The following is a 15,466-nucleotide window of genomic DNA, read 5'->3' on the forward strand; positions in this document are numbered from 1 at the left end:
TACTGCTTGTTTTAGAGGTGTACGGCGGCGCGGAGTCGTTAAAAAGTCACGCCCGCATGTTCGAAGATAAATTTCTCATCTCGCAATATAATAATACGGAACAAGTGGCGCTGACCCGGCATAACGGTGCCAACATCGTGGAACATGATTTGCCGGTACATCAGAATCAATGTCGTAAATTTTTCGGACGCAGTCCGCGTTTTCGACTTCGTCGGAAAATAATTTATGTACCCTTTCGAGCACGATCTCCGCTGGTGGGTGGAGGATATATTCCATCGGAGGGACAGAGTACGTGCAATCGAAATATCCGCATCATCGAGAAGGATGATTCTGAGAGTATCTTTTTTATATCTAAAAAAAGAAAAAGAATAGACGTACTTGCTAAATTGCTTCTAATAAAACAATATTATTGGCAGAATTGTAAGATACAAAAGCAACGCACAATCTTTTAAACGCAATAGTATCATCTTATAAAACAAGTTCCATAAAATATAGATAATTATATAGATATTTTTCGTGACAATGTATTATATATAATTAATAATTAATATTAATATTTAATATTTATATATATAATTAATAGTTTTTCTTGTGCTCTGAGAAAGACAATTTAAAGAAAATTTCTGAGATGTGATATTCATGATCTAAATTGATTTAATTTAAATTGTACATATATTCTTTTTTCTTTAATACTAGACAACTAACAATAAGAATACTATTTATTAGACAAGAAAATTTTATTATTGTTATTTCTAAGCTAATCTATTACATATATGATGAATATGCGATGTATTTGGTTTAAATGCATACGCTCAGATATTTTTTAAATAATAAGTTATAAAAAATGTCTCGAATAAAATTTATTTTGCTTTTAGAAGATCTATACAATGTGATTTAAATGAAAATTTTAAATTATTATTTTTTAATATTATCCGTGACAGTTTGTATTGGAGATATTTTACTTTCCCACTCATACTTGTGAAAGTAACACAAATGACAATATTTTACGATTATTGGAATTTTATTATATATTATCGAATTTATTATAAAATACAAAAACTATAGTAATATAAAACTATGGTAAAATAGATAAATTATTCCAAAAAATAAAACTATCATAAACAACATTTAAAAAAAGATAATTAAAAATTTTCATTTAAGTTTCGTTTATTATACAGATCTATCTAAACAAAATAATTTTTATTCGAAACATTTTTTATAACTCTATTATTTAAAAAAATAATTCAATGTATATACTTAAATCAAATACTGCATAATACATGGAGATCTCTCAAGTTCTCATTTGTAACTACAATCTACAATGGACACCAAAAATATCGGCGATAATTTATACTATTTAAGATGCGCGATACATATTTATTATTAATTATGAAACGAATTCATTATAATTGTTTTGCTTTTCATCGCTAAAATCAACGAACGATATTCCTCTCCTGTCACTATCACGTTTGGTCCACATGGATAATGATTGCATCGCGTTTTTATTATCAGTAATTGTAGTTTTGTTGGTGGTAGCTGATGTCTGTGAATCTGTGATAAAAGCAACGAACATTTTATCATCTCTCTCGATGGCAGAAAATTCGGATAATTGTTTATATCAAACCTTGTCTGGAATATTTCCTCGATATATACGTGCGGATTTTTCCGAGCCAACTCTCGTTGAACCTCTCGCGAAATTTCGGCGTGGTAAAAGTGTACAACAGCGGGTTAATCGCGCTGTTCACTGGCAGGATAAAAATCACTATCCAAGCGTGCAAATCAGCTAGAAATTTTATATTCAATCATTAATATATATATTATTTTTTAATTTAATTTAAATGTGCTACTATATAAATAAATAACTGATAACTGTTCATGTTTCAATTTTACATATGTTTTTTTATACTCTCTTTAACAAATTTAATGCTTTTATTCGAAATGGTAAACAATATATATTCAAGATGTCTACTCTCTTTGGGAAAATATTGAAAATCTGAAATTTCTAAAGATTTTGTATCTAGAAAAATTAGACAATTTTCATGGAATTTTATTGGCCCTCAGGAAATTAAAAAAAAATTCTCTTTTCTGTTTTTATATTATAAGCAATCAGCAATCCAAATGAATTATGTATATTTAAAATATATTATAAATATATATAGGTATCTATATTTTTTTGTATATATTGTAATGTTTTAATAAAATATTAAATATTAAATCTAATATAATATTGAATATACAGCATATATTCTTTATTATTATAGCTTTTAATGATAAAAAAAATGAACATTTCATGCAAGTGAAATATTTCTCTTATTTTTTTTAAATATATTTACAAATTTAAAACTCAAGAGGCTTTAATATTTTTTTTTCGTATGAGTAAAAAATATTAAAAAACGCGTGTAATAAAAAAAATTATTTTAAAGTTGCACTAAAAATCTTTAAAATAATCTCTTTATTCAGAATTTTAAACAAACATATCTGGAAGATCAGGAAATTTTTCTACAAGATTTGAGTAGACACATCCTGTGTATTTAACTTACTTGTGTCTCTTATGATATATAAAGGTATAAAAAATACTAAATAATTGCTTAAGATGCTTCTTTGACTTGAGCAACTATTGTTTAATGAAAGCAATATCGCGAATGAAAGGAATCGGCGATGTGAAAACTCGCTTCAGCGTTTTGCTTACGTGGCACAGGATAGTTCAGCATGGCGAAGATCTTTAGTCCTATAATTGGCGCCCAACACGCTGCATCTGTCAATACGATTAGGAAGAATCTGAGGGCAAACTCGGAATCGCCGACCGATAACGGTGTAGCATGACGCGTTCTCCAGATGCTGGCGAACATGGCAGCGTAAACGTAACCGATAATCATCAATCTGCAAATGAGTGCAATGATAGCTTCGAACGTTGCCCACTCACGATGCAATATCAAGTTAATCATGAAATAAGAATTGCTCGTGCGGTACATGTTGATTAAATTTTTTGTAAAAATCAATAATTGAACGTAACAATATGCGATATAGAATCATCTCGAAAGGATTATTTAGATACAATTTTTTTAGAAAAATATTACGAATAAAATTTCGCGCCCTAATGTTGTTCAAAGGTGATTAAACTGAGTTGCAATCTAGTTTAAATGCGAAATCAGGTTCCATATCGCATAACTACGTTCAATTTACAAGATTGTTACAATAACGCGCTTTACCCGACAAGATTAAGTCCCAGAAAGATAAAGGCCGAATATTCCCAGCCTATTAGATATGGATCGTCTATGTGTAGAGGAAAGCACATTCCATTGACACCGTAGTATCTCGTGCTGCTTCTCCAGTGGATAACTTTCAGATTCGAGAAAGATAATTAATCCGTCAGAATCAGCTAATGGAGAATTTCTGCTGTTTCCTCTCGAAAAAATCTTAAGATTTCTTCAAACGGTGCAATTACAAGCGCAAACATATCTCACTTGAAATAATGAAGAGAATTCTACGTGTATGTGTATAAGAGATTTCGAAATTACATTGAATAAAAATTAAATAAGAAAATTATTCTTATACTTAAATAAAAATTAAATAAAAAAATTGTCCTTATAAGAGAACAAACCTGGTACAAGAGCGAGAATAAATCCAATAATCCAGATGACAATCATCGACGAGGATGCAGCTCGAAACGTCATGGCGCGATGACCTTTCAAAGGTGCTGCGATCAAAATAAACCGCTCCACGGACATGAATGACAGGATGAGCACAGAAACCTTGCCAAGTAATTTAAGAGATCATGTATTTTAAATTTGTGACATCATTGATTTTTTTTTTAAACATCAGCATCCTTTAAAATTTATGCATTTAATTTTTTTGTAATATATTTACAAAAAAATATTTCTATTATTCGATAAAATTAGAATCTAATGAAGGAGATTAATTTTAAAAATGTCCTATTTCAAATATTTAAATTTAAATTATTTACAAGCTTTAATTGGCAAATATTTGGTCGACGAAATCACACAAGTGCAGTTAATTACATCCAAGTACACTAACAAAATTGTAAATAATGTGTTGATTTTTTCATCACAGAAGCTAAATTTCACTCAGCAGTAGCGAATAGACGGTCATTACAAATAGTACCGTTAAATAGCAAATTGTATGTTGCAAATTGAAAATTGTACGATTCAGCATGGCGCTAATGCAAATACCTCGGATGACATCATCGCCAAAGCTCCTAGAAGCGTGCAGGACCACGAGGACATCCACGTACTCGCCTCCTGTTGATAGTTATCGCGGAACTTCGCGTCCTTTATGGCGATTATGAAGAGATATATTCCCATCAACATGTCGGACACTGTAAAAGGATTACGTGACTTTACTGCCTCGTGATTTATGATGAACCCAACATTAATATGCTCGATCGATCATAGTGTTGGGCTTTGTTGTTAACCACAACGATGATAATTCGCGCGTGCACTTCGTGATTCGGTACGAATTTACCGCGAGTCATTTGAATAGGGATTATTTACGCCGTAATTTCTTCTGTATAACGGTTGATGATATCTAAAGAGCAGCTCTTCTGTCTAGTTTCCAGATTTTTACAAACATTTCAGTGAACTCGAAGCACACGTGTATCGTCGAAAACACAATCAACGGTCGGAACCAAGAGATGTCAAGATTGAGAAATTATTTTCATTTTATGTTTAAAAAAAATCCTTTCCTTTCTTCGGATTTCGAAGAATGAAGAAAAGAACGATTTTATTTCCTCATCAAATTTCGAAGATGTCTAGGAACACGTTTGCACAATTACCTGCAAGATTTCTGATAACAATACTTAAAACACGGTTTTCATCCTTGGCGGTGAATCTTCCCCACAGAACAAGGCTATTACCGAGACAAGTGACGCAAGATATGCTCCAAACAGCAGCTCTTAATAGAGACTTGCTCAGCAAGTGAGACGTCGATGACACACCTTGAGGAAAAAAGAAAGAAAGAAAAGAAGAGGCACGTTGCATTACATTTTTTGACGTTTCGTTGCATATGATTAAGTGTCGAATTAATCAATCGTTGCCATAATTCAAAAACTTTTTATACCTTACCATCGCTAATGGGTCTGCATTTTTTTACCTTTGGTGCGTAGGTCATGCAGTAGTGGAACTTTTTAAAATATCTGCAAAATTTGAGATTATGTTAATTTAGAATTATGATTGAGTTCTGTATCAAATATTGATGATATATATAAATGAGAGAATTACTATTAATTTATTTAGATGTGTTACAAAAAAAATCATATATATATTCATACATATCAGCTAAACTTTCTACTTTTTAAATCTATCATTTAATTATTTAATATAAATATTATGTAATAAAATAAATATTTAATATAAATATTTAATATATAGGATGTCCCATTTTATTTTTGTCAGTCAAATATCTCGATATTACTTAGAATTAGAAAAAATGTTTCAAACAAAAGTTGTATGGCTTGAAGGGGGCCATAAGACGATGTCATTAATTTGACCTTGAATAGTTACTTGAAGATCCCCTTCAATTTTTTAAATGGAACTGCCTACTTTTTATTGCATATTCTTGCAGCTCATCTCGAGAGCTTTCCAAAACACTATAATTAAGTTAGTTTTCATTAAGTACTTTCTGAGTTATGAGGCTTGAAATCATTTCTTAATTTTACATAAACCGTAAAATATCTTGTAAAATATTCATTTTTCGATTATCTTACTTTAATACTTTTATGTACAAAATAATGAGAGGAATCAATTGGTGTAAAAAAAAACACATAGTTGTTTTTAAGAAAAAATATGTAATTGTTAATTGCAAATTACATATTTTTTCTTCGAAACAACTATGTGTTTTCTTTACACCAATTGATTCCTGTCATTATATTGTACATAAAAGTATTAAGATAAGATAATCGAAAAATGAATATTTTACAAGATATTTTACTGTTTATGTAAAATTAAGAAATTATTTCAAGCCTCATAACTCGGCCCCCTTCAAGCCATACAGCTTTTGTCTGAAACATTTTTTTCTAACTCTAAGTAATATCGAGATATTTGACTCACAAAAATAAAATGGGATACCCTGTATATATTTAATTATTTAATATAATTTAATATAAAGATTTAATGAAAATAATGCTTTATATGAAAATCGAATTTTCTGTTTTTTTTTTAATAATTTTCATTTTAGTTTTATGTTTTTTATTTAAAATAATCATTGCATTAAATAATCATGATAGGGACGTACACGAAATCGAGATTTGAAAACATATCGAATGCATTCTTTTCCATATTGTCCATATTTATATCCTCGACTCCTCTGAAATTCAAAGTCCCGAAGTAAAAGGAATTAATTATTTGATTCATTTTATATTAAAATATCGATATAGTACATGGCAAACATTTTATACAAACTACATTATCTTTGCGAAAAAGACGCAACTTACAGAGAGCGAAGGTTGTTCAGCGGATTAAAGAGCGCCATTGGTAACTCGACGATGGGATTGTAGCCGATTAATCTGAAAAGACGAGAGATTATGTCAGAATGAGAGAGATAGAGAGAGAGCAGAAATTATGTTTGCTAGAGCAACGTGTTTTATTTTGCAAATGAATTCTGGTTTACAGGCGTGCAAGCTTAAATTGTAATCAAAAACCGGTTACACGAGCACGTACGTGATGTTTCCGTAGTTTACTCTCGCGAATAGACTTTTACAGGTAAGTACTAGCGAATGGATCTCAAGCACGTATGTGTGTAGCTCGGGAGTTTAGCGGTGTGGCTGATTATCGCGCGAATTGTACACGTTACACGGACATTTGCACTTACAGCTTCGACAGATTATTTACAGGCTGGAATACGTCGGACGGTATCGCGACTATCCTGTTGTAGGCCAGGTTACTGAAAAAAGAAGCAGCATTTTAACCGCGTTCGATCTCTGATGGAGACTATTTTGCGATCGATTCATTAACCGCGGTGTGCAGTTTGAAATTAATTACGTTTGAAGTGAACTTCCAGTTTCCAATTTCTACTTTGCAGCCAGTTCATTAGATACGGCGCAACTCGCAATTAATTGCATCTGAGGTAAACTTTTAGTTTTTAATTTCCAATTTTAATATCGAAGCCTCGAATAGAGAATGTGAATTGGAATCTTACATAGACGTGAACTGATTGAAAAAATTTGCACTTGATTATACTTATATCGCGTTTGATATAATGAATAATGTCGGAAAATGAAACAGGAAGGGTAGGTACTTTTAAACGGAAATCGATCATGCGCGACGTAATAATATTGCATCAATAATCGAAGCGATGCGATGCATTTTATCGCGATAGCCCATGGTTACGATAATCCCTAACCGCTGGATCCCGTTAACTTGAGAAATCGAGTCGCATTAACATTTATGCACTTACAGCTCGACAAGTTGCTGCAAATTTCGGAACGCGTTCACATCAATGTTCCTTATGCTATTGTCCTCCATACTCCTGAATCATCGTTGCGCCGTTAGTTCGCATGGATCTTATTAAGAATGACAGTAATCGCTTCTCCGTAATCTACTTACGTACGTACAGTGATTTCAAAGCGGGGCATCCGGCGAATAAATCTTCCGTTATCGACTCGAAGCGATTTCCATCCAATATTCTAAAACGCAACTATGGAAAATCGATTGTGCACGTGTGCATGTTTCTTCGGATTTCCTCTTTCTTTCTCTTTACACAGAAAAAAATAAGTGTCAAATCAAAACTTATATACTTAAATTAACGCGTTCATTGTTTCGTATATACGCAACAATTTATAATCTTCTTAGAAGAATTTAATAATTTTAAATTTCAACAATTTTATAGTCTTATTTTAATATTGTAATTGTCACCTCAAGAATATATAATTATTTAATTCTACTTTAAGAAAATTATAATCTTTGATTTAAAAATGTTATTTTCTATCTAACATTGTTTCTTTTCCATTCAAGAAAATTAAATCTTAAATCATAAGAATATATTTTTCTTGATTGAACTATATAATATGGCTTCATTCAAGTAAGCAATTATTCAAGCAATTATATTTTTCTTTAATTAACGCAATAAAATCTCATTTCAAAATATCCATGTTAAAACTAAATATATTTTCAAAACAAGAATGTCCTTTTTTTCTGTGTAAGGAGCAATCTATTCTAGCATTCTAGTTTGAAAAATTGATGATTTTTAGAAATCTTTTTGAACATTAGAAATTAATCTTCTGATGTCTTTACATGTGTTTTTATTGGTGCTTAAACACTTCAGTATTTTAAATCTTAAATATTTCTTCTTCTTCAATATAAACCTCTACGAATTCTGTTCTAGGATACTGTTTTAACTATTTTTAGGGTACTGATGAACATAATTTAATTTCATTTAAAAAAAATTGAAAAATAACAAAGTAGCATTTTAAAATTAAAATTAAAATTAAAATTATAAGATATATTAAAATTAAAATTAAAAATAAAATTAAAAATAAAATTAAAATTAAAATTAAAATTAAAATTAAAAATAAAATTAAAATTAAAATTAAAATTAAAATTAAAATTAAAATTAAAATTAAAATTAAAAGATATATCAACTTTGTTGGAATTTCTTTTCATTTCATATATAAGAATCAGAAAAATATTAAATATTAATTTTTAAAATTTTAATTAGGTTTAGTATCCCAAGATATTTTATGGAATAAAACTAAAGATTTTTTCATTTCAAACAATTATATCAGGAGTAGCATGTTACACCAGCATTTTTGAATACATTACACGTAAATGCTTATACTGAATAAAGAAAAACTAAATATCCAAGATTTAAAAATTTTAAATATCTTAATAAAAATTCCAAAAAATCAATTTCTAAAATTTTAATTAAAAAATTTCTAAAAATCATTAATTGTTCATATTGCTAGAATAGACTGCACTCTTTAATAATATATATTAACTTACATTTCCGTCAATGTCGGCAATTGTGATAGTTTCAGGGTAAATTCCGTCAACACGTTCTTTCTCAGATTTCTATTCGTAAATGAAAAAAGTAGATTAATACATCAATATTATAAATAAAAATTAGTGAATATAAATGACATAATCCTGTTTCTAAAAAAGCACGTCAGTTACTATAGACAGTTTAATTTTTGTGAATTAAAAAGCGTATTATATGCTACATATGTGTAAAAAAAAATTCTTTTTAAATGAAGCAATATACTGATAAGATAATTAACTATAATTTTGCATCAATTTATTTTGATCCGATTGCGATAAAGGATTTGCATATTAATCATTTTCGTATAAATTACCGTCTACATCGTGAAATTATCGTTATAAATTAAATTATCTCGTATAAATTACCGTCTACATCGCAAAGAATAATAAAATACAAATGATTCTATATTTTTTTAAACGACTTTTAAATGACACTGACTCATACTAAATAATAAACGTGCTTTTATCATTGTTTATCATAACGTGAATTAATTAAATTATTCGGAAATTATAATAATCTGTTTTTTTCTATGTCTTCATTTTTTATGAATCATATCCTCGGGAAAAGCGATACAAATAAGTAGAATATGAGATAATTTTTAAAAATAATAACATTAAGTAAATATAAAGCTATTATAAATGAAAAAAAAATATTTTACAGATCTTCAGAAAACATGCAAATCTTTATTTCGCAATAAATTATGAAAAACCAATAGATTAAAAAACTTATAATTATAAATTGTATTATATTTTTCAAATAATTTAGTACGATAGTCTTGTATTATGATTTTATACATCAAGTACACAGTGGTGCTGTTTTCCAAATCAGAAAAATTTGCCGTCACAATTCTATTTTGATCCAGTCTCAGGGTTTCCAATTTATTTAGTCCCATTAAATGTCCAGGTAATATTTCCCTGATTCGATTATTTGTAAGAACTCTGTACATACAAACGAATTTCGTTACATATATCAATGTCTTATATAATAATCGTTATGAAATATTCTCAACTTTTTAACTGTACTCACAACCAGAACAATTCAGTTTGATGGAGAAATGCTCCTGTTTCCAACTCGACTATATCATTATTATCAAGATATCTGTAATTGCAGAAGACTATATAAGATTTTACGGAGAGATTCATAAGAGTTTTGTTGAATTTTGATAACTTACAATAAGCGTATTTCTGGATATCTCGATAACGCGTTGCGAGACAAATGCGAGAGTGAATTTTCGGTTAAGAAACTACAGAAAATCGACATTATTAATAACTAATAATTGATTAATAATTATTGACAAAAATATAAATTTAATTTAATTTAATATATAAATCCACTCTATAATTCTATTAAATAAATCAATTTTGCGCGATTGGGATTAATATATCTTTCATTATGTAAAAATATTATATATTTTGCAAGAAACGTGAATATTTTTTCTGCAAAGCGTACATCGCTGTGACATTCGATGACAAGTTCTGAGGCATCTCGGTATAATTCGTACAAGTCACACGACATGTATCGTAGATGCATCTGCCGTCAACTAGCGCGTCCTCGAATGCATCTGTAGTAAAGAATATGTAATTTTTTGAGAAGTGCAAACGTTGAACATCTATTGCGTTAAGTATCTTATTTTATGATGTTACCGCAATCCATCGAGTTTCCCCAGTCTCTGTCTTTCATAAACCAATCCCAAGTTCCGTGCATGTCAACTGCGCAGCAAATTTATCGATTAGAAGAGCGAAACTATCTTTGGAAATCTAGAAATCAGGATAATTTTTTCCCTTCAAATGTAATTGAAATAAAAATTAAAATTAATGAGCTCTCTTGATGCTTAACTTGTCACTTCGAAATTTATTAATTATACAACAGATTCTGAAGTAACGATTAATATCATTTTTATAAAAATAATCGACTTTATTTGCTATAGCGTAAAAAAATTTACGTATTTATAGCCATTAATTAAATAATTTTAAGTTCGAATAACAACTGAAATATGAGTCTGGCGGAAGATGTGATAATTATCATATTAATATAAGTGAGATCTGAAACACACAGCAATTTTCCGTGGATTCATCGTCGCCGTACGGACAATCCGGTACACCATTGCACCAACTACGTTGCGGCATACATATGGTGCTCTTATGACACAAGAACGTACCGACAGGACACTTGTCTAAAACGCACAGGAAATATATCAGAATACACAGTAAAAAATAAAATGTTAATTATAACATTTTTCACATGTCCCAGAAAGTCCACTTTAAATTTTAAGTTAAAATAACTCATTCGTCGTATGTTACTTATTGACAAACTAAAAATGTTAAATAATTGACACGATACTTTACATCTATTTTTGTTATTGTGACTTTAAGTGTAATGTAAAAATAACATACAAATTAATTAAAAATTACAGGAAAAAATAGTTACAATAACTCGTAAGAAATGTTGAGGACATTAACATATAATAGTAATTATTTTGACTTGAATTATTTCTAATAGAAATATTTGAGTTTAGTAAATTTGAATATTTTTGTATGTTAAAGTTCAAGATTATTCGAAGACTCACTTTAACTTTTCTTAGAATGTTGAATTGACTTTGAGACATGTTGATTGTTTAAAATGATTATGTTAAAAATACTCAAAATAATATTCCATTTCTAAGAGACACATACAAAGTGTCAAGTTATGAATGTTGACATAAATGTAACACATAAAAACGTTATAAAAATAATAACATATAGGTTGTACGTTAATTTTACATTAAAGTACTAATCAAAACATGGGTAACAGGAGAAAATTTTAACATATGGACGCACAATTTTTTACTGTGTATAGACTTTTTATCGCAATTTCGTGTTAAACTGTAAAGTTGAGAGAATTATTATTTCCGAAGATTTAGACGTAGCGATTGTCAACAATACACCGCAACATGTCTCCTATTTTCATCTTGTGGAAGCTGCGTAATAATCTAATAGTACTGTATCATAGCTTGAAGGACGCATTTTATCTTGTAAAAACGATGCGTACGTGCTAAGGCATAAAAAATAGTCACTGAGTAATTTGCATTCACATACTATAGTGTAAAGAATATATTCCGAAAACAAATTGTGTTTAATGATCATAAATAACTCTACAACTAAATAATTGTGAATAATGATCATAAAAAAATTGTTTAATGATCATAAATAACTAAAGATTTTTAATAGAGAAAACACAGGTAGTTCTTTCTTTTGATTTTCCACACTTTAAACAAACATAATAAGCCTTCTTTCGAATGCGATACAATGTTTTCAAAATTGAAGAGAATTTTTTTCAAATAAAAAAAAAATACGAAATTTCTATCACACCTTTAAGTGCTTTAATTGGGATTACTGACAATGGTTTATTTAATTTTCAAAATTCTGTGTTTATAAATTAAAATTTTTAGTAAAAAAATGTCATGCTTGTCGTTTATAATTCATTAAATCTGCTTTGCAATATTTCGCAGGAATAAGTGTTACAGTGAGAATGCACTTATTTCTCGATGATATTAAAATTGATTGAAACAAAAGTATAATCAGCTTAAGACAACGCATCATCCAACTAATCAATCATACCTTGATTGAAGTAGTACATGAGTCCAGAAAGTACGCAGAGCGCCGTAATTAGTGATGCACCGACAAGACTGATGTGTTTATACCTCATAATGTTTGAATAATTTTTTGTCGCGTTTTCTTATAGAGCTCGATTGCACTTAATATCTTAAATATGATTACAATCTTGAAATTTAAAAGGAAAAAGAGAGAGAGAGAAAATCGAGAGAATTTTTTTACTCGGGTTACTATGTTGAAGTTTTCACACTTAGTTAACACTCGGGATACTAACTGCATGACACTAGTTGCATCCAGCTGCTCGTGCTGTAAGCTCCAATACATTGCACACGCGCTCTTCGTCCATTCCGGAGGAGCTTTTCTTTGTATGCATTTCTTCCACCAATCGCCTCTCTTGCTCATCATTAAATAGGAATGCATGTATAAGTGAAATATATTATAAATGCTACAAACTTTTTTATCTTTTTCACTTCTACATAATATACGCAACATCTTGATATCTTATTTGTATGTCACACTGTAAAATTTTGCAAAGTGTAATATATATAATATTAATAAATAAATTATTATATTCACTGTAAAATTATTGTCATGAAAAATAAAAAATAAAAAATAATTTTAAATTTAAATAAGCGATGAAGATCATTTTGTTTTCGAATAATCAAACTCTAAAGGTTAGTTGACACTTAAAATTTTTTTTCGATTATGTATAATATTTAATATTAAATTACACTAGCCTATGAATGCGAAAAAATAGAGATTTTAGAGATAGAGATGTGAGCTACATTATACACTCGAGGAATAATATTCTTTCTCACTCAAAGTTTAATCGAGAAAGATACATCGCAAATATTTACTAAAGCTGTGTATCTAAAATACGATATAATGCAACATAAGACATGCAGATTTACCTGCATCTGCATTGTTGAAAATTATTCCCATGCTTGATCCACGTAAACGTTTTGCACTACTGGTGAAATTTCGCACGATACACGAGAACGTGAAAATATGCAGTTATGGATTAATGAGAAAAACAATTAAATATGATAAAATTTCGTTTCGCGCAAAGTTTGATTACTTTTCTATTCCGAGACAATAATCTCCTTGCACTTTGATATGTACTTTAATTTCTCTCTTTCGTATACTTTCAATTTCTCCGTTTCACATTTTGCGCACTTATATATTTATGCATAAATGCTGATAATGTATAAACGATCAGAACTGTCATTTTTTGAAAACGTATACCTTCTACTATCATTAATAATTTTTACCTCTTAAAGAATGCCTCTTAAAAATTATTAATGATATGCATCGCAATAGTTTTTTTGTCGTAAAATGATTCCATATGCAATCACGTGATTTCTCATCAAATGGAATAAAATGTTAACCAATAAAAATTACAAATCTCGAAATTTACAAAAAAATTCTATCACTTTTCAATCTCGCATGAGATTGACAAATGTTTGTAGAAGGTATACGTTTTCAAAAAATGACAGTTCTGATCGTTTAGACATTATCAGCATTTATGCATAAATATATAGGCCCGTATTCATTTTATGTAAAACAGATACTTCTATTGGATAACAACGCACTAACATCTTTATAAGCGCGTTCTGAATACGGGCCATAATATATATATATAATTTTTTAGTTTGATTATAATATTGGATGATTGCATAAGTTCGTGCCCGAAGTTCGTCCGATTTCCATAGATGGCATTAAGTTACTGCATGGCGGAGTTCTGGTGTTTTCGTTTAGTAATGTTGCTTGCACCGAATAGGTGAATGTCTTGTGTCACTTTAGCGTCAGGCATCGTTCAGATGCATAAGTCCATTTGTGCATAAGAGAAATTATTAAAAATGGAGAACGAAAAGGTGCATTTGCGGTATGTAATGCTATACGAATTTCGAAAAGGCGTGAGTGTTGGGACTGCACAAAAAAACATTCAGAGTGTTTATTTGGATCGTGCTCCTGCTCTCCGGACAGTCAAAAAGTGGTTTGGCAGATTTCGAAATGGTGATTTCAACATGGAAGATCAACCCCGCTCTGGACGGTCTTCTGGCATTGATGACGACATTGTGTGTGCCTTAGTGGAAGAAAACCCAAGGATTACAACTGAGGATATTGCTGAAAGGCTGAACATCGATAATTCAACCGCTTTTCGCCATTTAAGAAAGCTTGGATACGTTTCCAAGCTCGATACGTGGGTGCCGCATCTCTTGACTGAAAGGAATAAGTTGAACCGCATGACTGTGGCCCTTTCCCTTCTCGAGCGTAACAAAAAAGAGCCTTTTTTGGATCGAATGGTAACGGGCAATGAAAAGTGGATTCTCTACAACAACGTACAGCGGAAGAGGACATGGAAGAAAGCAGCTGAAGGAGCAGAACCCGTCGCAAAAGCTGGCCTGCATCCGATGAAGGTGTTGCTGTGTGTTTAGTGGGATTGCAGGGGAATTATTCACTTCGAGCTGCTCCGACGCGGCGAAACAATTACGGCGGACAAGTACTGTGAGCAACTCACTAGACTCGATGCGGTTCGAGAAAAACGTCCGGTTTTGGCCAATCGAAAAGGCATCATCTTCCACCACGACAATGCTAGGCCACACATTGCCCAACAGACGCTGCGAAAACTGCAGGAGTTGCAATGGGAAATTCTGCAGCACCCGCCATACTCTCCAGATATTGCGCCTTCAGATTTTCATCTGTTCCGGTCTTTGCAGAATAGTTTGAATGGCAAGAATCTCAATTCCGAGAAAGCTGTCAAAAACCACCTTACAAACTTTTTTCAAAAAAAACCAAGTTCTTTCTTCAAAAATGGAATTGACAAGCTTGTAGATCGTTGGAAAGCCATTGTAGAGGAGAATGGAGACTATATAATTGATTAA

At 30.4% G+C, this 15,466-nt stretch overlaps 1 protein-coding gene and 1 pseudogene across 12 annotated transcripts; one reads left to right on the plus strand and one right to left on the minus strand.

Moving 5' to 3' along the window:
• Positions 1–791: 791 nt before the first annotated feature.
• On the minus strand, positions 792–14,143 carry Lgr3 (Leucine-rich repeat-containing G protein-coupled receptor 3). Of its 12 annotated transcripts, none has more exons than XM_083093791.1 (25): positions 13,853–14,143; positions 13,660–13,778; positions 13,493–13,551; positions 12,856–12,974; positions 12,588–12,731; positions 11,045–11,164; positions 10,635–10,700; positions 10,441–10,552; positions 10,163–10,234; positions 10,018–10,089; positions 9,795–9,929; positions 8,955–9,023; positions 7,568–7,639; positions 7,411–7,482; positions 6,826–6,897; positions 6,449–6,520; positions 6,250–6,321; positions 5,082–5,152; positions 4,793–4,954; positions 4,191–4,336; positions 3,602–3,752; positions 3,210–3,339; positions 2,690–2,880; positions 1,625–1,783; positions 792–1,551 (listed from the first exon to the last, which is right to left on the minus strand). In XM_083093791.1, the coding sequence occupies exons 5-25, from the start codon at positions 12,673–12,675 to the stop codon at positions 1,388–1,390; spliced, it is 2,268 nt and encodes a 755-aa protein (XP_082949917.1). In that variant the 5' UTR covers positions 12,676–12,731; positions 12,856–12,974; positions 13,493–13,551; positions 13,660–13,778; positions 13,853–14,143; the 3' UTR covers positions 792–1,387. The 12 variants fall into 12 exon arrangements, with proteins under 12 accessions (XP_082949917.1, XP_082949918.1, XP_082949912.1 ...); XM_083093792.1 differs by having other exon boundaries at positions 4,817–4,954; positions 9,786–9,929; XM_083093786.1 differs by having other exon boundaries at positions 9,786–9,929; positions 12,588–12,749; positions 13,853–14,142.
• Positions 14,144–14,608: 465 nt separating this feature from the next.
• Positions 14,609–15,466, plus strand: LOC145969102 (histone-lysine N-methyltransferase SETMAR pseudogene; annotated as a pseudogene).

This window comes from Camponotus vicinus, unplaced genomic scaffold (assembly GCF_025532165.1).
Source record: "Camponotus vicinus isolate PSW18456_S1 unplaced genomic scaffold, iyCamVici1.0 SCAF_3, whole genome shotgun sequence".
NCBI lineage: Eukaryota > Metazoa > Arthropoda > Insecta > Hymenoptera > Formicidae > Camponotus > Camponotus vicinus.